The sequence below is a fragment of the Gracilinanus agilis genome, chromosome 3, assembly GCF_016433145.1.
Source record: "Gracilinanus agilis isolate LMUSP501 chromosome 3, AgileGrace, whole genome shotgun sequence".
In the NCBI taxonomy this organism is placed as follows: Eukaryota; Metazoa; Chordata; class Mammalia; order Didelphimorphia; family Didelphidae; genus Gracilinanus; species Gracilinanus agilis.
Window position 1 is genome coordinate 40,101,374 of NC_058132.1, and position 19,422 is coordinate 40,120,795.

The 19,422-nt window shown below is 47.5% G+C and overlaps 1 protein-coding gene across 1 annotated transcript in view; it reads right to left on the reverse strand.

The window, feature by feature from the left end:
* Positions 1–19,422, reverse strand: part of ACOT7 (acyl-CoA thioesterase 7) — a 128,940-nt gene that overhangs the window by 25,608 nt on the left and 83,910 nt on the right. The window contains exon 8 of the mRNA XM_044668660.1: positions 3,842–4,026. Within this exon, the coding sequence (XP_044524595.1) occupies positions 3,842–4,026 (185 nt within the window). The remainder of the gene's footprint in view (positions 1–3,841; positions 4,027–19,422) is intronic.

Here is a 19,422-nt window from a genome sequence, read left to right on the forward strand (position 1 = left end):
CCTGTTGAGAGAGAGAGAGAGAGAGAGAGAGAGAGAGAGAGAGAGAGAGAGAGAGAGAGAGAGGAAAGAAAGGGAAGGAGAGAGAGACAGAGAGATACTGGCAAACGTCTAGAAAGGGAAACGGTGTTGAAAAACGAGCCAGCAGGGCCTAATCAAGGAAAAGCTGGGCCAATTCAACTCCTCTCCTTGTTTTGACAGCACGATTCAATTAGGAGATGAGGGGAACACCACCAACATTGTATTCCTAGTTTTTTGGCAAAGCTTTTGGGACGGTATCTCACACCGTTGCTTTGGAGAAGATGGAGAGATGTGGACTAGATGATAACCACTGAGATGGATTCAGACCTTGCTGAGTGGCTGGACTCGGGAAGCAGTTTTAGTGGTTCAGTGTGAGTGTGGCAGGAGGTCTCTAGTGGAGTACCCCAGGATCTGTGCCTGATCCTGTGCTTTTAACATGTTTACAATGACTTGGACAATGGGATACATGTTCATCATATCTACAGAAGATTCAATACCAGCAGGTAGAGCTAACACATTGGTTAACAGTCACATCCAGCAAGATGTTGAGAGGCTGTCTTAGGGGTCCACAAATGATGGTGGAGGCCAGACCACAATTTGTACATTTTAAAATATAATAAAATTAATAATTAATCAAAATATATTGGCAGGGACAATATACAAAAAAGCTGCAAAAAGCAGGCAGCCAAAGAGATGAGGCCCAGATGCCTGGGGTAGGGCACTGGACTGAACCAAATGAAATACAATAGAGATGAATGTAAAAATCTAACATTTGGGTATGAAAAAATAGCTTCACCAGAATAAGACAGGTGCATAGTGAGATAGCAGCTGTTTGGAGAAAGACCTGGGAGCTTCAGTAGATTGCAAGCCATAAGGATTGTGATGGAGCAGCCAAAAAGTCAGGCAGAGCATCTAGAAAGGGAGGCCGCAGGCCCTCTGCCAGACCACCCCAGCAGGAGACGTGAGTTAGGTTCTGGGCAACTGGAGGACATGCAGAGAGGGACCATGAGGACAGTGAAGGGTCTTGAGCTCATGTCATGTATGTGAGAATCAACTAAAGAAACTTGGCTTGTTTAGCCTAGAAAGGAGAGGAAACCGGAGCCACAAAACTGGGCCTTTGTAGTTAAAGGTCAGTTGTAGTACGCTTCTTCTGTTTGGGTCCAGAGCTATCTATAATTAGGAGTCATGGGCGGAGGCACTAAAGCAGCCGATCCTGGCTGGACATCAGTGAAGACTTGCCAATCCTGAGAGCTGCCCACAAGGGACCTGGGCTCCCTCCTGCCTCTGAGGACCTCGAGTGCTGGAATGGCCACTTGGACAGGATGGTGTAGGCTCTTTTCATGGCTGGGTTGGACAAGATGGCAGGCAAGGTCTTCCCCTTCCAACTGTTAAGTCCTGCCTCAGTGAAGAGGGGCCGTCAGTTCAATTCAAGCTGGCACACGGCTGCTAAGCGTGTGCTCTGTGCAAGGAACAGGGTGCACCTCTGGGGGAGTTCTGAACCTTAGTGGAGACCATGGCCTGAACCCATGGAGTTCAGCAGTACAGACTACCTGACACATCAACAGCTACTATAACACCCAGCCGTATAAGTCAATTTAAAATAGATTAAACAAAATCTTTAGTGAAGTCCAAGAAGTCCAAGTCCCACTTGGGGGTGGGAGGAGAGATCCGCGAAGGCTCCGTGAAAGAGGCAGTAGATGTGGGTATGGGAGTAAAGCATAGCTACTGCTTACAGGATGGCACATTTATAGTCGAGTCCAAATCAAAAAAGGATCTCAACAGAGCAGAACAACTGGCTGAATCAAATAAAATTAAACTCAACAGAGAATAGTGCACTTGGAAAAGAAGAATCAGCTGAATGAGTACAAGTTAGGGAAGGCACGACCAGACAATGGTTCCCAGGAAGGAAATCTGGGCCTCTGAGGAAACGTGACAGGTTAAAAGATAGTGGAGTATCCCCTCTGCTGGGACTCCCAAACCCCTCCCAGACTGGCCCCAGCAGCAGCCTCTTCTTGGACCTGCAGTTTTCATCTTTACTTTTTAAAAACTTTACCTTCTTAGAATCCATCCCAAGTATTAGTTCCAAGACAGAAGCGCAGTAAGGGCTAAGCAGCTGGTATTAAGTGACTTGCCCAGGGTCACACAGCTAGGAAGTGTCCAGAGGCCAGATCTGAACCTAGGCCCTCCCATTGCCAGTGCCACATTTTATTAAGTTCATTGAGATAAGCTAGAGTCATTGCAGAAATGGCACGGGGGACAGGAGAACTGATCCTGCCTGAGAACATCTGAAGGAGTTGGGATGGGGTTGACCTAGAGAAGAAAAGATGGGGATGTGGAGAAAAGGGAGGAACAGTGTTAGGGGAGAGAGAAAGAAGCATCTCTTCCTGTGTTAGGAGGGCAGGATGGAGTGGGAAGTGAGATACCGTTCAGCCCATCGCTCCTGTTCCCTAGTGCTCTTACACCTGCCTGCCTTTTGGTCTTATGGGGAAACAGAACCCTCATCACTAATGCACAGCCTTGAACTAACTGCTAATAAAATGGGATAGTTCGTACTAAAAAATAAATACAGACACCCCTTACTTCTCTCTTGGAATCAATACTGCCTATTGGTTCCAGTCTAGAAGGAAATAATGGTATGATCATAGTAACAGGAAGAAGGAAACCATGGATTTTGAAAGAAGAGGAAATCTGTTTATTGTTGCTGCTGTGTGTGTTTTAAAAAATAAGTTCATAGCCAATTTTTAAATGTGTGATATCTGACAGAAAACTGTAAATGAGCATGGCACGGACTAGACATGAGAAAGCAGATGGGGGTGGGGGTGGGCAGTGTCTCTGCAGACACTGTTTCTCAGGGCTGGTAGAACGCCCGAGTGATTCCGCCTGAACTCTTCCACCAAAGCGCCAGTCATTCGCTGGACACGAATTGGCTCTGGTTCAGAGTGATGCCGCTCGGGCTCCCCATCGCCATCTTTCATCCAAACTCCCTTCCCTCCACAAATCCTCCCTTCTTCCCAACCGTAACAACCACATCTCAGTTTATTCTAAGGGCCCTGGCTTCCTTCGTAGTCCATGAAATAGATGGAAACAGAAGGACTTGGTTCTAAGTAAAAGAAAGCTCTCAGGACGGTAAGCCTGAGAAGAGAAAGGGTGCCTGACCCCGACGTCGCAGTCGGGCCACCTTCTCCTTTCTCTCCTCTGAAGTACTTCACGGTAGATGCCAAGAAGCTCCTGAAGCTGTAAAACCACGACTTTTAAGCACAAACACAGGATAAGAAAAGATCCATCTGACAGCCTCCAAACATGCCTAGGGTGAGAGACCAGACGCCACAAATTCATCAAAAATGCCAGCAAGAGTAACCCAATTTATAACGCGAGTTGGAGAGCCCAGAGTCGTCGGTGAGAGCAGGCAAGAAACCAGCACCTGGGACACAGACGTGAAACCTTCCTTTGACTGGGACACCAGAGCTGGGCAGGGCCTCTGGGATCGCCAAGTCCAATCCGTCTGCCTCAAGAGTCAGCGGCAGATCTGGGACAAGGCCATTTTAGTGAGTTAGAGCCCAAGCGAAGGCACAGAAAGGAGACGCTCCCGGGGACCTCCTCCCAGGGCAAAGCCGGCCCTCTTTCAGGAACTGATTTAGGAGCATTTTACAGCCTACAAAGAATTCTAAACTTGATCTTATTAATACCCTTCCCTTCTGCCCGAGTATCAACGCTGAGACAGAGGAGTGGTCAGGGCTGGCCAGTGGGGGCTAAGCTAAGTCCGGGGTCCCCCTGAACGCCGTCGGGGCTCTCGGCAGAGCCCGTGCACACAAGGTGTACTCACCACAAGCGGAGGCACCGGGAGTGTCTTCCCATCTTTGCTCAGGGACACGTACGTAAAGAAGGCACTGGCGGCCCGGAATCTCTCTTGGGATTGATCCACGACGTGGTCTGCGTCCACCAAGACTTCAATCTCCATGGACTTATTGCTCGTGAAGGTCAGGCGTCCAGAAATGGTGATGACACAACCTGCAAGGTACCAACATGGCCGTGAGCCCACAGCACCTCCCTGCTCCCGCGAGGCTGCCCCTTGGGGCCGATGGCCGAGGGGGAGCTGGGCGCAAGGAGAAAGGGCGCGTGGGGCCGGGAGAGGTTAGGCAAGGACAAAGTCAGAGACACTTTGGTTAGGTGAGAGAAATCACCGGAACGACAAGGAAGACGATGACCGACTGAAAATGCCTCTTCCCTCCAGCTCCCTGCCGTGCCCGTCGGTCACTAGTCTCCTCACGTCCGGGCTCTCCCTACAGCCATGCTGAGGATGACCCGGGGGAGTCTGGCGGCCCCAGGAACCAGCCCCGGGGGGGCAAGGACCCCTTCCTGCACGGCGGGCACCGGCAGAAGTGCGGGAAAAGCAGAGGGACGCGTGGCCAACTGGCCCGAGATCCGGGAGGACCCTTCTAAAAGTTGCTGCTCTGCACCCTGTAGGACGACACTCCCGACCCCAAGCTCACGCGAGGAGGGTTAGATGAGTCGTGTTTAGTAGGGCCGGGCAAAGAAGCGTGTCAGGAGGAGACTGCTGTTAGGGAGGACTGCACAGGCAGCCGACACACGAGGGGTTATTCTAGATCACGGACAGGCTTCTCCGTCCCACACGATACTCACGTGAACCGCCGCAGGCTGAAATGGCGTGGTCATTTCTGGGTGGGAAGGAAGGAGCCCCATGGTCAGCAATGAGAACCATTAGGAGTGCAACGTGTCAGGGCTCTAGTCATTGGGGGCAAAAAGGCCCGTAACACCCCCGTTTCTAAGGCACAAAAGGGGTCAGATGGCCTCCAAAAGTCAAGACAAAATGGGGCTTTTCAGGCCTAAGACCTCTTCGGAGGCCCCAGAGAGAAGGGAAAGGGGTCCAGAGGCCAGAAACAGAGCGAGAACGTCCCCTCCTGCCCCAGCGCTGCTCAAGGACTTCCCTTGCAGGGAAAGGGCCAAAGCCCAGGCATGAGGAGTTATGGCTTCTTTCCCAGGAGCGCACAGCAGGAAAACGTGTCCGAGGGACAACGAAACATGAGGCCTTTCCACCGAGCTCTTCCCCCCATGCCATGAAGCCCTGAAAGCCGAAGGCTCAGGGGAGGCTATGAGGGCCTCTTCCAAGCCTCCCCTCACTAGAGAAACCCGCCCTGGGGCCCTAGACAGCACAGCTCTCTCTCAGGGCAGGGCAGGGCAGTCTTCCTTCCACAGGCTGGATTTCTCCTGGACATCCTTCACTCCCAGGCCCAGGAGGGGAGGCTCCTCCAGGGCCACAGCTAAGCCCCCTATCCCCCGCCCAGCCCTTTTCTTCTGCAGAGGTTCTGCCTCGGACTCTCAGAGGCCCCACAGCAGCCCCCTCCCCACCTTCCAGGGGCCCAACCTTCTGACTTAAACGAAAACCATGGAGACCCTCATTTCCTTGTATGAGCAGCCCTGGGTCAGCTGTTGCTGCTCCAGCCTGGGCACCCGCTCCTCCCCACTGACCATTCTTTCAGGCTGGGGACGCCTGTAATAATTGCCCCAAGGCTAAGGATAATGACAATCATGGAAGGCCTCAAGCACGCAGTCGTCACAGGACACTGAGTCACAGCATCACAGATGGAGCTGGGAAGGAACCAGAAACCCCTGTAAGTGACTTGCCCAAGGCAACACATCTCATGTCAGAAGCGGGTCTTTCTGTCACAAGTCAGCACCCTGTTCACCACCATTTACTGGATGAAGAAACTGAGGCCCATAACAGTGAAATGATTTGCCCAAGATCTCACAGACAGTCCTCCGGGGCATCATTTCAAACTTTGGTCCAGAGGGTTGCATAGAACCACAGCTCCACAAACAATGCACCAGTTTTACAGCATTCGGGGCTTCCCAACTTACTCGGGCTAACCAGCATGTCTGTGCCCTGAGAGGTCCGGCCAGCCTCCCCGGATTGGATGTGAATGCCCCCAAGGAGCCCACACTGGTCCCAAGGGCAGCAGAGTTTAGGGCCTAGAGAGTTGGGCTTCAAAAGGGGAGGCCCCACACAATGCATCTTCTGCAAGTACTGACCCCCAACTCAGGGGCTCCCCAGGCCTCTCCAGCCTCCTGCCAGCTTGAGGAACTCAGCTCTCCTTCCTCCCTCCTGGGCCCCGGCCAGGCCGGCCTGCAGCTTCCCTCACACAGAGCTTCTCCCCGTCTCCCGGGACCCTGGGCTGTCTCCCCCTAAATCATTTTATTTCTCCAAAAGATCATGGGCCTCCTCCAAAGCCAGGAGGGCTTCCCGGCGGCCCATGTAATGAACACTCAGTGCCTGTGGAAGGACCAGCGTCTGCAAAGGCTGGTGGGCCGAACCTGAGAGATGGCACGATGGCTACAACGGGGGGGGCTCCTTCCAGCTGGCCACCCTGCCCAAATGTGACACAGGTTGGCAAATGGCTTTTTTTTTTAAAACCCTTAACACTTCCTAGCTGTGTTACCCCAGATAAGTCACTTAACCCAGCCCCTCCCCATTGCCTAGCCCTGACCACTCTTCTTCCTCAGAACCAATGCACAGTATTGATTTTTTTTTTAAACCCTTATCTTCCATCTTGAAGTCAGCACTGTGTATTGGCTCCTAGGTAGAAGGGTGGTAAGGGCTAGACAATGGGGGTCAAGTGACTTGCCCAGGGTCACACAGCTGGGAAGTGGCTGAGGCCGGGTTTGAACCTAGGACCTCCCATCTCTAGGCCTGACTCTCAATCCACTGAGCTACCCAACTGCCCTGGCAAATGGCTTTTCAAAGCAACTTAAGATGTGTCTCTTGGGGGTGCCTAGGTGGCTTGGTAGAGAGCAGGCCTGGGGACGGGAAGCCCTGGGTTCAAATCTGTCCTCAGACATGTCGTGGCTGTGTGATCCCGGGCCAGTCTCGTCCCCGACGGCAGCTCTCCACAAGTTGAACTGGCTCGGCAGAGACATGACGGCAATTCTTCCCGTTTGGACAGTGCTCTGACGGGGGGTCTCCGGTGGTGGGGCGGGCAGGGGCTACGGACCCCGAAACAAGTGACACGGAAATAATGTTATCAAGATGCCTTTTTTTGAATTTTTTCCCAAGAGCTGTTCTATGAGGTCACAAGAGTCCTGTGAGTGGGACAATAAAAGGGTTGCCAAACCCGTTTTACAGGTGAGGAAAGCCATTCTGCGGCGTGGCCACTGGAGCCGCATTTGAATCCAGGTCTCCCGATGTGACGTTCAAGGGCAAACTTAAATATCATTTCATCTGGCAGCTAATTGGCTCCCTTTTTGTAAAAATTACCTTCTCTTGAAGGATACCGATTTGTTTTTCCGTCATGTCCACTTTTCAAACTTATTCCTCTCGCTCTCCTGTTCCCATCAAGCCATCCCTTTTCAGAAAGAGAAACAAGAGGTTCATCCAAGCCAGCCCACGTGTCCAGCCCTGGCCAAGCCGCCGCCGCGCGCACGGGGCCGCTCAGGGCTCGCCCTCGGCCACGCTTCGGCCCTTTTTACGCTCTTAAATAGTATCGAGGCCCTCCAGAGAGCCCTAGTTAATATGGGTAGAAACGACAAGGCCATTTAAAAATAGGATTAATGAATTTAAAACAATAATGGACGTAGTACAACATGTTTGTGAAAAACAACTATTTTCCAAAAGAACGCCAAAACGAGTGAGAAGAGGGACCCCGCGAGGTCTGGCCTCATTTAAGAGAAGACAGACAGCCGGATCCCCAGATCGGCCTCTGCACTCGGCCTGTTGTTGTCACGTGCTGTCTGCTTGAAGAGGAGGAAATCTCAGCCTCCCGCAGAGGCGTGCTGGGAAAGGAGAAGCGTCCGGCGCTTTCTTCAGCTCATCGTGGATCCTGTTTCCTGATAACTCACACCGCTAGTTTGCCAAGGTGGAGTCAAGCTAAGTCTGCAACAGTCAAGCCGCTGGTCTCTCTCGCCCTTTGGATGGGGACTTTTCTACACGGTGAGAGCAAAACTTAGCACATACTCCGAGTACTTTAATCTACCGGATCTAATCGGCCACGTGAGCAGAGCCCAGGACCAGAGCCACACCTGCCCCGTGAGCAGCCCCGCCATCGCCATCGGATGGGCTTTCAGCCACGTTTGTCTCTCCAGCGTCACTTAAAGGATGCAGCTCGGGCGCGCCCAGTTCCCGCCTGCACAACATCAGAAACTGGTCCTTTGGGAAATGCTGACCCGCTGATTTACGCAGGTCTCCGAGGGGTGGCTCGTTTGAACCTATTTATGATATGTAATATGCAAATGTGTGCTTATTACCGCATTGGTCACCACCTCCCCGATCTCATCAGAGACGCGTTTCAGTATTGACAGCAGTCAAGTTCATAGTGGCGGGTCCGGTCTTCTCCAATTCCAGTGATCATCCAAAAGCTCCTATTTTATCATTGGTAACCAACGTTGTTCATCGTCTTCCTTGAAGTGATAGGCTCAGGGACTGCATTTTTGGTAAAATGTCTGCAAACTCCCAAGGCTAAACAACCGTGGTTTATTGGTTGTTCTTTCAAGTAATCCTGGGGTTCTATGAGAAAAGTGGCGAGTTCAGCTCATACTCAAATGAGGACACCAGTGTTCTTCCGAGATGACTGTGGCTCTTGGGATGCAGCAGAAATGCTTAATGCTTCTCTTTTAGCCACTTAGAATATTAGAAAGACACGTTCTCTGGCTCAAATCTGGCCTCAGACACTTACTAGAGGGGCGACCCAGGATAAGTCACTTATCCCCCATTGCCAGCCCTTACAGCTCTTCTGCCTTGGAACCAAGACATAGTAAAGGTTTAAAAAAAAGGGAAAGAGGTGATTTCTAAAATAAATAGTTGACTGCCTTCAGCCCAAGGATTTCATGGCTTTTATGGTGTCTTCTTATCCCTTCCCCTTTTCACAGGGGTCAATCACAGTTTCCAAATTGTCCAGCCCTGCCCAGGGGCAGTGTCTGGGGGATTCAATTGGAGTCTCCTAGAGAGTGTCTCCTGGAGATAGTCTTCCAGGGAACTGCACTGGAGACTGTGGCGTGAATCATGGCTTCAACTTAGATTCTGACTCTTGGACTACTTCGTTGGTTGAGTGAAAAGGGCTGACTCCTTTCCCAGTTTCCTAAGAGACTAGCTTCCATCTTGGAGGAGGCCTCCTAGTTACTCACTACTGGCCCTCCTGTCGAGGACTAGTATAGGTATTTTCTCTCACCTCTCTCACATTTCTCTACTTTATTGTTTCCCCTCTATTTTGTAAATAAACTTCTAACTTGAGATATATTAACTTTGGCAACCACGTTATTTCACATAATTTAAGTCCCACCACTAAATTTAACCTTTACACCCACCAAAGCATTCTTTCATTAGCTGGTTCAGTTGATCATTTTTATCAATGACTTAGATAAAGGCATGCATGGCAGGCTTCTCAAATTTGTGACTGTCACGAGGAGGGCTGCCACATGTCTGCCACTAGCTAGCTAAGTGACCTTGATAAAGTCCTTTCCCCTCTAGGTCTCTGGTATCCTCATTCCAGCTCCCTCTAAAATAAGATGGTTGTACTAGATGGTCCCCCTTCCAGCCTCAACACTGATCGAATTCTATGACTTTAATGTGTTGAAGGACAAAAATGGTATCCAGAAGGAGCTGAGGAGGTTAGAATGTTGCGCCAAACCTCATTAGCTAGGACTCAAAAGGAAGGGATAAATACCTAGTCATTGAAGCTATTAGGCCAGAGTCAATAGTACGACACAGCAATCCCAAAAGCTAACGGCCCCTTCTCCTGAGTTCCCAGGGAGCTGGATACCATGTTTTAAGAGACTCCATTGAAGGTCCTGGGATTGCAGCCTAGAAAATAGAAAACTTGGGCTGGGACACAATAGCTGTCCTCAAGTGTCTGAAGCTTTGTCACATGGAAAATGGATTAGATTTGTTTTGCCCCAAAGTTGATAAAACTGGAATTAGTTGGTAGCAATTGCAGAGCGGCCAATTTTAGCAACAACTTAATTAAACTTGTCCAAAAATAGAATGGGTTCCCTCAAGAAATAGGGAGTTTTTCTGAGGGATTTAGGGAAAAGAACGCTACCCAAATTCAGAGGAAGAACTACAGGAGTGGAAACAGAAGAAAAACAACTGCTTGAACACATGGGTTGAGGCGGACATGATTGGGGATGTAGACTCGAAACTACCACACCAATGCAACTATCAATAATATGGAAATAAGTCTTGATTGATGACACATGTTAAAACCAGTGGAAATGTGCATCAGCCATGGGGGGGGGGGGGAACGGGGGGGGGTTGAAGGGGAAAGGGGAGCATGAATCATGTAACCACGTTAAAAATGAATATTAATAAATGTTAAAAAAAAAAAAAAAAAAAAAAAAAAAAAAAAATATGGAGTTTGCCATCACTGGAAGCCTTCAAGCAAAGGCTGGATTCAACACGTTTATGATAAAGATTCCTGCCTATAATTAAAGGAGCTCTGATGTGTTTCCAGTTCTTGAAATCCCACGATTCTTCCTCCACAACAGCCCTCGCCTGTTTCCACTCTCTCTCTTTTCTTTTTGGCTAGATTTTTGGAAAAGCTTCCTAAAAGGTATTCCTTTCTAAAATCACTCTAATCTTCCGTCTTCCCTTCATTATCACTGTTAATAAACATTTACTAAGCACCAGGCACTGTGTCACGTGCTGAGCACACCAAAAGAGACTAAAGCGTCCCTGCCCTTAAGGAGCTCACAATCTATTAATGGGCATTCTTCTTAATCCACCACCCAGCAAGCATTTGATGAGCACTGCCTCTGTTCAGACACTATGTAGGGAACCTCCCCCAGATAAAATGCCAGTTCCCTGGACTGGCATGGATGCCCTGTCCCTGCTGGGCTCCAACTTTAATCTTCTACCATACCATTCCCCTTTGGGGACCCCATAGTCCAGCCAAATTGGACTTTGGGCCACTGCCCAATTTTGCCCTGCCAGTCTGAGCTCAGGGTATTTGCAGACTATATAATGCCTAGAATGGACTTCTTCCACTACCCTGATAGTTGAAATCCTGCTTTCAACAGGCAACTGGTGGCACAGTGGATAAGGTGCCAGGCCTGTAGTCAGGAAGATCCGAGTTCAAATTTAGCCATAGACACTGATGAGCTGTGTGACCTTGGGCAATGTACTTCACCTCTGTCTGCCTTAGTTTCCTCAACAATAAAATAGACAAGATAATAAGCCCCTGCCTCCCAGTGTTGTGAGACTCAAATGAGATGATATTAGCACAGTGCCTGGCACAAAACAAATGCAACACAAATGCTTATTATCTCTTCTCTTGCCCCCTCCCCTTTTCTCCTCCAAAGGCCCAGTAGTTACCGTCTTCATGAAGTCTTCCATGATCCCTTACTAATTTTTCATTACTGTTTCAGCTCATATTCTAATTTGGTCAATTAGATTTACATATCATTTCCCAGCACAGTTTATTTTTGTGCATTTAAATTTAATGGTAAACACAAGTTTTAACTAGCATTCATGTTCAAAATTAAGTATGTGACAAATCTTTTAATTACTTTAAAACAAATGGACTAAATAAAAATAGTTCTTGGAGAAAGGCAGAGGGAGAAAGAGAAGGACTGTCACATGGAAAATAGATTAGACTTGCTTTGCCTCAAAATTGTTAAAACTGGGACCAGAGAAGGAATTTCTGAATTCAGAATCATGGAAGAAACCGAGTAAGGGCAATATCTAAGATGTGGGTGAGAATAAAGGTGGAAAACCTAAGAGTCAAGAAAACTGATGAACTGGGCATTTCAGGGGACACCAATGAATACCCTGACGTCTCTCTCACCTGATGTTGAACATCAGTGATGGGTTAGAGACAGTCTGTGAGCCAGGACATGAGCTTCTTTGAGAGAAAAAACCCCAGTGATTTAGAGCAGCGCTCTTCATAAAAGTCAAAAACTAGAAACTGAAGGGGAACCAAGAAATGGCTTAAAGAAATGATCATCTGAGAATGGACCACAATATTATTCTACTTTAAGAAATGAGGAAGTGGACAGTTCCTGAGGAAAGAAGAAAAGCTACATGCACTGAGGCAGAGATGAAGTTGGTAGAAATTTCAATAATGAGAACGATGATGATATTAAGGGAGAAACTAACTTTGAAAGGCTGTAGGATGTCTATCAGTGCCACAATAACCCATGAGTCTGGAGGACACTGCTCACCTGCTACCAGTGGGCAATGAGGACATGATCAATTCGAGAATTTATCTGGCTGCTCTGTGAATATTTGTTAGAGGGGTTTTGTGTTGTTTTCTTTCTGTTGTCAATTTGTTTAGGAGGGAGTGATAAGTGCTTATAAAAACATACATCTTAAAAAAACCCTTACCTTCTGGTCGCAGAATCAATGCTAAGAATAGGTTCTAAGGAAGAAGAGTAGCAAGGGCTAGACAATGGGGAGTTATGTGATTAAGCCACCCAGCTAGGAGGTGTCTGAAGCCAGATTTGAGCCTAGGTCCTCCAGACTACAGACCTGGCTCTCTATCCACTGTGTTACCTAACTTAATGGAAATAGCAGGGGTGGGGGAAGAAGGAGAGACAGAGACAGATCAAGGATGAAAGGAAACACAGAGAAAGAGGAGAAAAAGAGACAGACAGACAGACAGAGAGACAGAAACAGAGGAAGATCTAAGGAAGGAATCACAGAATTTCCAGTTGGAGAGGTCACATAAGCCAACCAATACCTCTCTTCAAAACATTCCTCTCCACAATATCTTTAGCAATCTTTTAAAACTTCCAGAAGAGGCTGTTACTTTCTGAGGCACCTTTCTATTCTACTGGGGTAGCTCTGAGACATCTTTCCTGATATTGGGCCTAAATTATACCTCTTTGGGTTAGGACCGAGCAGACCAAGGGCCTCTCCCCAGGACAGGGAGCACACTGTCTCCCTAAGTCTTCCCCTTTTATGTCCCCAAATGTCATGAACTCAAGACCCCTTTGCATCCTGGTTGCATTTTTAATACTGGCAATTCAGAATGGGCTGTTGTGTTTGACTAGGTCGGTTACATACAGCTTGATTATCTCTTCCTCCTTTCTGGAAGTTCCACCTCTCATGACAGCCTAAAAGTACAGGAAGGTTCTTGGCCGAGGTAGCATGTGGCCAGTTCCTACAGAGCCTGCAGGCCCCATAATCTCCTGGATTCCTTTCCCCTGACCTGGTGCCCAAACATCCTTTTCCATGTGGCCCTTGGGAAATTGTTTTTTGAGCTTCAGCACAAGACTTTTCATTTAGCTCCAGCAAAGTTGACCGTGTTCAATTAGACCCAACATTCCATCCTGCCTGTATCTTTTTGGAACTTGAGTCATCACTCAATGGATTAGCTCTCCCTCCCGGCCTTGCATCATCTGGAAAGAGGATCCCTTTTACTCCTTTATCTGAGTCACTGATAAACATGTTTGATGGCACAGGGCCAAGCACAGATCCCAGGGCACTCTTCTAGAGACCTCTTTCCAAGGGCTTATTGAAATATTAATGGCTCCTCTTTGGGGTTCAGTTATTCAACCAGTTTAAAATCCATTTCAATGTACAGCTCATATCATTCTATGTTTTCCTCTTTATCAAATGTTTTTCTAAAATCTAGATTTAATGACAGTTACATTTCCTAATTTACAGCTTTACAAATTGACAACTTTGACAACCCAGTCAAAAAAGTTAAGGCAGCAGAAGGCACAAATCTGTGAGCTCCAAGTACCAGCTGGCTGGGGTCACTACTTTGCAGAACCTTATGCAGGAAGTTGGAGCTACAGCTGAATTCCTGTCCCCAACATCAGGGAGGTGGGAAGAGGAAATGGCAGTGTGGAGTTTAAGGCCAAAGTCTGGGGGCCCAGAGAGTTTGCACCTTGATCTGAAATGTGGCTTTGCCCCTCACTCCCCATGAGATGTTAGGCAAGTCACTTTTCCTGTCCAAGATCCAGTTCCCTTCTCTATAAAGGCCCCTGTACAATATCAGCTAAAGAAGCTATTTCCCCAGATTAGGTCTTTGTTTAAAGCCTGACCTAGAACAGTCCCATGTCATGGTCAAGCCCTAGATCTTTCTGGTCAAGGGATAGTTGCAAGAAGGTACAAAGCCTCTGTCTAAGCCTCCAGTGTACCTTAAAAACCACAGGGATTTACTCCTAACAAAGGAACACCAAAATAACAAAAAATGCCTATGTGGCTGTTGGGTCACAGCTTCTTCTAAAGCTCCAACAGTGCACTGTCTACTCTGAACTTGGGCATTTCCAAAGAGGCAATATGGCTCATTTAATTCTCTGTGGCTACTATTTCTGGGAGTGGGGAAAGGAATGGAGGAACCAGAACACAGTCCCCAACTAACGTTGGTCTCCCAGCTTCCAGGAGGGTTACTCTTTAGATGAAGATTCAAGAACTTGGCACCTGGGATTTGGCATGGAGCAGGCATCCTAGCACACTGACAATGTCAGTATTTAGGTTCTAAGTCATAAGCAGATACCGGTCTGTTTTCAGAAAGGTGAATAGGCTGCCCACCATTTACCGTCATCACTAAACAAGAAGTTTTGTTGGGTCTTATTTCTGACAAACAAAAATGAAGAAAATCCTTCTCTAGCGGCACCCAATTTCTGCCTTGGCCTTTGCCTATTTAACTAAAAGCTTGAATTATGATGATGATGATGATGATGATGATGATGATGATGATGATGATGATGATGTGGTGGTGGTGGTGGTGGTGGTGATACAAAGCAGTGTCCTCAGAACAGCCTTGACAGGTTATCATTCTCTTCACTGATGAGGGGAGGAGGGAATAAACATTTATATAGCACCTACTATGTGCTGGGCACTGTGCTAAGCGCTTTGCGAATACTATCTCATTTGATAAAGCAACTGAACCATAATGAGGTCAAGACCAAAGATCATGTGAGCATTAAGGTGTCCCAGGAGTCAAAGCCAGGACTATTTCTACTCTGCCTCATGAAGATCTTCTCCAAGGTTTCCTCACTGAACTGAGTTTCTCACAAGCACGGGCAGCTTTAAATTGGCAATGATACCGTGCTTCTTTCAAATGCATGTTGACATTTCAAGGGATTTTCTAATATCTTTTCAAATGTCACTCTGCAGATTAACATGCTCTACTATAACCAGGCCACAAGCACAGGACCTCTGCACAAGAGAGAATTTATTTCTCACTATTTCAAGAGTAGGCTCTCTAGCAATTTCAATGAAACTTCTATGAGGCTAAAGGATGAGAGAGCTCTATCCCAAGGGACACAAGCACCTGTTTAAATGGCCCATATTTCGGTGCTCCCAGCCTCCCTTCTTCCTGAACTGGTATCCTGATGAAAGACATTACTGCACTCGCCTTTATGTTCCATCTGGTGGCTTAACTGCCTCATCTCAAATGTGGCTTTTGAACTCCTTCATGATCCCTGACACCAAAAGTGCAGAAAAATGAATGCAAAGTAGATTATTGTGCTCCCAGAGCTGAGCAACTGCTTTCCCATGAGCTGAACTGATACCAGTGTCCCCCTTCATTCTGTAATCATTAAAGGCAATGGAGGAGAGGGCAAGGCCTATTAAGAGAGATGCGTAAAAGGTAAGGAAAAAGGTATCAAACCACTCAAAAAACTGGAAATGGAAGGGATGTCCATCAATTGGGGAATGGAGGAACAAGTTTATGTTTTAATGGAATACTATTGTGCCAGCAGAAATGACAAACAGAATGATTTCAGAAAAGTTTGTTTGAACTGATGCAAAGTGAAATGAGCAGAACCAGACCAGTGTATTCAGTAACAGAAATAATGGACAATGATCGACTGTGCAAGGCTAAATTATTATCAGCATTGCAAAGATCCAAGGCAAACCCAAGAGCCTTGTAATGAAAAATGCTGTCCCCAGCCATAGAAGGAACTGTCAAGAGTAGGAATACAGATCTAACTATACTATTTCTTGCCTTATTCCTTCATGAGTTTTTTTCCTACATGTTAGATAAATGTCTTCTTTCACGACATAAAAAAATGGAAATTTGTATTGCATAACAACACTGGAATAATCTCTATCAGATTGTTTACCATCTGGGGAAGGGGAGGGAGGGAAGGAGAGAGAATCTGGATTGTAAAAGATCAGAAGGCAATTGCTAAAAAATTGTTACTATATGTAATTTTTAAAAAATAAAAGGAGTAGAAAGAAGGAAGGAAGGAAAGAAGAAATGGGGCCACTAAATCATACAAGATATGGGCTGCTGATTGACTCAGAAAATTACATGTTAACATGTCTAGGCTCCACTGTATTTTTATTTATTTTGCTAAATATTTCCCATTTACTTTTTAATCTGGTTTGGAAAGGCTTTGGAGCAACAATGAGGGCCAAAGCCCACATGTTGGACAACACTGCAGCAAAGCAGTCAAGCTCACTTGTAAAGGGTCAGACCTGCCACCAACCTGCCTCACAATCTTAATTCATTTATCAAAGAATTTATTAACCAACTGTTATCTGCATTGTGGTCAGATTTTCTCTTCACACCATTTGACAAACCTTAACTAGGTTTCCTTTCCCTCCAAAGCACCGATGTCCAATACCAAAGGATATATATAAATGTGGATGACAGATAAAGAACCAGTTTTCCTAAAGCAAATGAATCAAAAGGATTCTAGAATGCTTCATCAGCTGTCACACCAAGCCTACAGAGAATAGATCCTTTCATTTGTGGACCTATCTGGGATGAAACTCCATGGCTTAGCTCCAGCTGCCAAACTTTACCGAAGGTAAAGCAAGAACCATGGGATTTTAGATAGGAAAAGGTCAGAATTTGGCCTCAGCCCACTCACTACTGACTAGCAGAGCTCTGAAGTCACAAATGACCATAGAAAGCAAAGCCAACCCTACCTCTAGCTTACAGATTTCAAAATATTTGTAAAGAAGCTCCTGTTCTGCTCCTCCCGAAGTGGAGTACTCTGAGCATTTCAACATATTTGCGGACTGACTGAATTTCCCCCTAAACGCTACCCTCTTCTCAAATTTCCAGATATTGTTGAGGTTCACTCCAGCCTCCTGGTCCCCAGGAGGGCTGGCTTGGGGTCATCCTTGACTGCTCCCTTGCATTCATCCCATGTATCCTATCTACTACTATAAATCTGGTCGCTTCCTCCCTTCAAACTCCAGAGCCACTTCATTGCTTAAGAGAGCCTTTGAAGTTGTTGCTCTGCAAGTCTCTCTCAACTTGAATCCAGCTTTCACCCAGCTGCCAAAGGGGTTTTTCTAAGGCCAGACCTGACCATCTGACACACACCCCCTTCCTTGCCCCCATGCCAATCAACTCCTGTGGATCTTTATCACCTGATGAACCAAACGAAAGGCCCTCTGTTTGGAATTTAAATCTCTTCATAACGGTGCTCCTTCCGGCCTCTCCAGGTTTCTCACACTTGACCCATCACGTATGCTGAGAGCCAACTACACTCATCTCCTGCTTATTACACCCACTTAGCAGCCTATCTCCCCACTCTGGCCCTTGGCACTGGCTGTCCCCCATGCCTAGAAAGCCCTCCCTCCACATCTCTACCTCTCCACTTCCTTGACTTTCTCCAAGACTCGGCTCCAATCCCACCTTCTGCCAAGAGGCCTTTTCCTGCCTCCATCCCTAGCCCCAGCTCCCAGTGCCTTCCATTCCCCAGTCTCCATCTGTTCTGAATCCTTCCTCCTCAGCCTTCTTGGCTTCTGAAGTTCTCCAGCCCCCTCACTAGCATCGTCTAACAGTCTCTTCCACTGTCCAGGAACAAAGGTCCAAGATGACAGCGCCCAGAGGCATCGGAGAAGCAGCTGCAGGTGCGTCTGTTTATCACGGTAGGAAGGAAAACCATAAGGTACCTCCTCCAAAGACTGGCGAGGACAAAATGATGCCTTAACGCACTGTGTTATGAGAGCTCTCTGGGAGGAGGCTGTCTGGAAATGTGTGTGCGTGGGCAAGAATCTATAAATAACAAGTGCCACCTTTCAGAGTGGGGGTGTGTGTGTGTGTGCATGCGCACACGCCAGGCTGTCCATACATTGGCTTCTTTCCTCCAGTAGATGCATTTATATCCTGGGCAAGAAATGCACCCAGGATGGACGGAATGAATCCAGTGGCCTCACGGGTTGGTGAGGGAGTTTTTATCTTCTCAGCTTGTAAAGAATACAAGCTAATAAGGCTTCCCCTTCCCCCTGGGGTTCTGGAGATGGCTGCTGTTCTAGAGGAGACACAAAGCTTCAGCTCTGCATCCTGCAGTGTGAAACCGGAGGAAGGCCTGAAGCCTTTGGCCTCATCTTCCAAAACGATGGCAGGCCCACGAGGACTTGCAAACACGGGGAAGAAGTGGTGCTCCAGGGAAACAGCACAAAGGGTACCATCCGGCCAGACTCCCTTCTGGACCAAAAAGCTCCAGCCTACAAAGCTGCACCATCTCCAGATCCTAAGTGCGGTGGGCTACGTAGCTGGGGGCCAAGTATCTGTGGCAGTGGCAGGAGGGCCATTTCGCTGTCATTTCCCTGAATTCAGAAAGGTCACCACGTAGGACTCTTGCTCTCAGAAGGTTCTCTGCCAGCATCCTGTAAACAAGGTCTGGAAGGCAGACAGAGCAGAATGTGTGTGGGAGGAAAGAGCTGGTTAATGTGCCAGGAGGTGGAGCAGCCTCTGGTTTTAATCTGGACTGACTTGGGTGAAAATGGCCCTTTGGAAGGGTGCTGGGTGAATGTTTCCTGCCTCTCGCAGTCTCAGAGTGACTCTCTTTCTTCTCAGTTTTCATCGTACCACACACATTGGTGTGCACAGACCAGGAGAAAAGTGACTTCCTCAAAGGCACGGACTTATTTTTGCTTTGCTGTCTCCAGTGCCCAGCACAGGGTCCTACACATAAGAACCTTCATAAATGCTTTTGCATTGACTTGGGTCCTCCCTAAGGCTCAAAGGGCCACAAATAAACCTCAGTGATCATAAAAGTCTGATAGGAAATAGCTTTATGAACATTGCTTTAAGACTGAGGCACAAGAAACTCCCAAAACATGCCTCAGTAAAATAAATAAATAATGCCTTCCTCTACACCCCACCTGACTCAAATGTTTGTTTTTAATGCATAAATATTTTTCTTTTTTCCCCCTCTAACAATGCTTATCTTCCACCTTAGAATTAATACTGTGCATTAGACATAATACAGAAGAGCAGTAAGGGCTAGGCAAGGAGAGTTAAGTGACTTGCCCAGGGTCATACAGCTAGCAAGGGTCTAAGGCCTGATTTGAACCCAACACCTCCTGACTGTAGGCTTGGCTCTCAGGCCACTGAGCCACCCAGCTGCTCCCTCAAATATTTTTCAGACGAGAAAGACCTAGAAGCTATGCATTCTTCTAGCAACAAAGCCTTTTCACAAATGAACAGATAAGATCATTGTCGTTGCCAAGGCTCTGGCACCCGTAATACATAATAG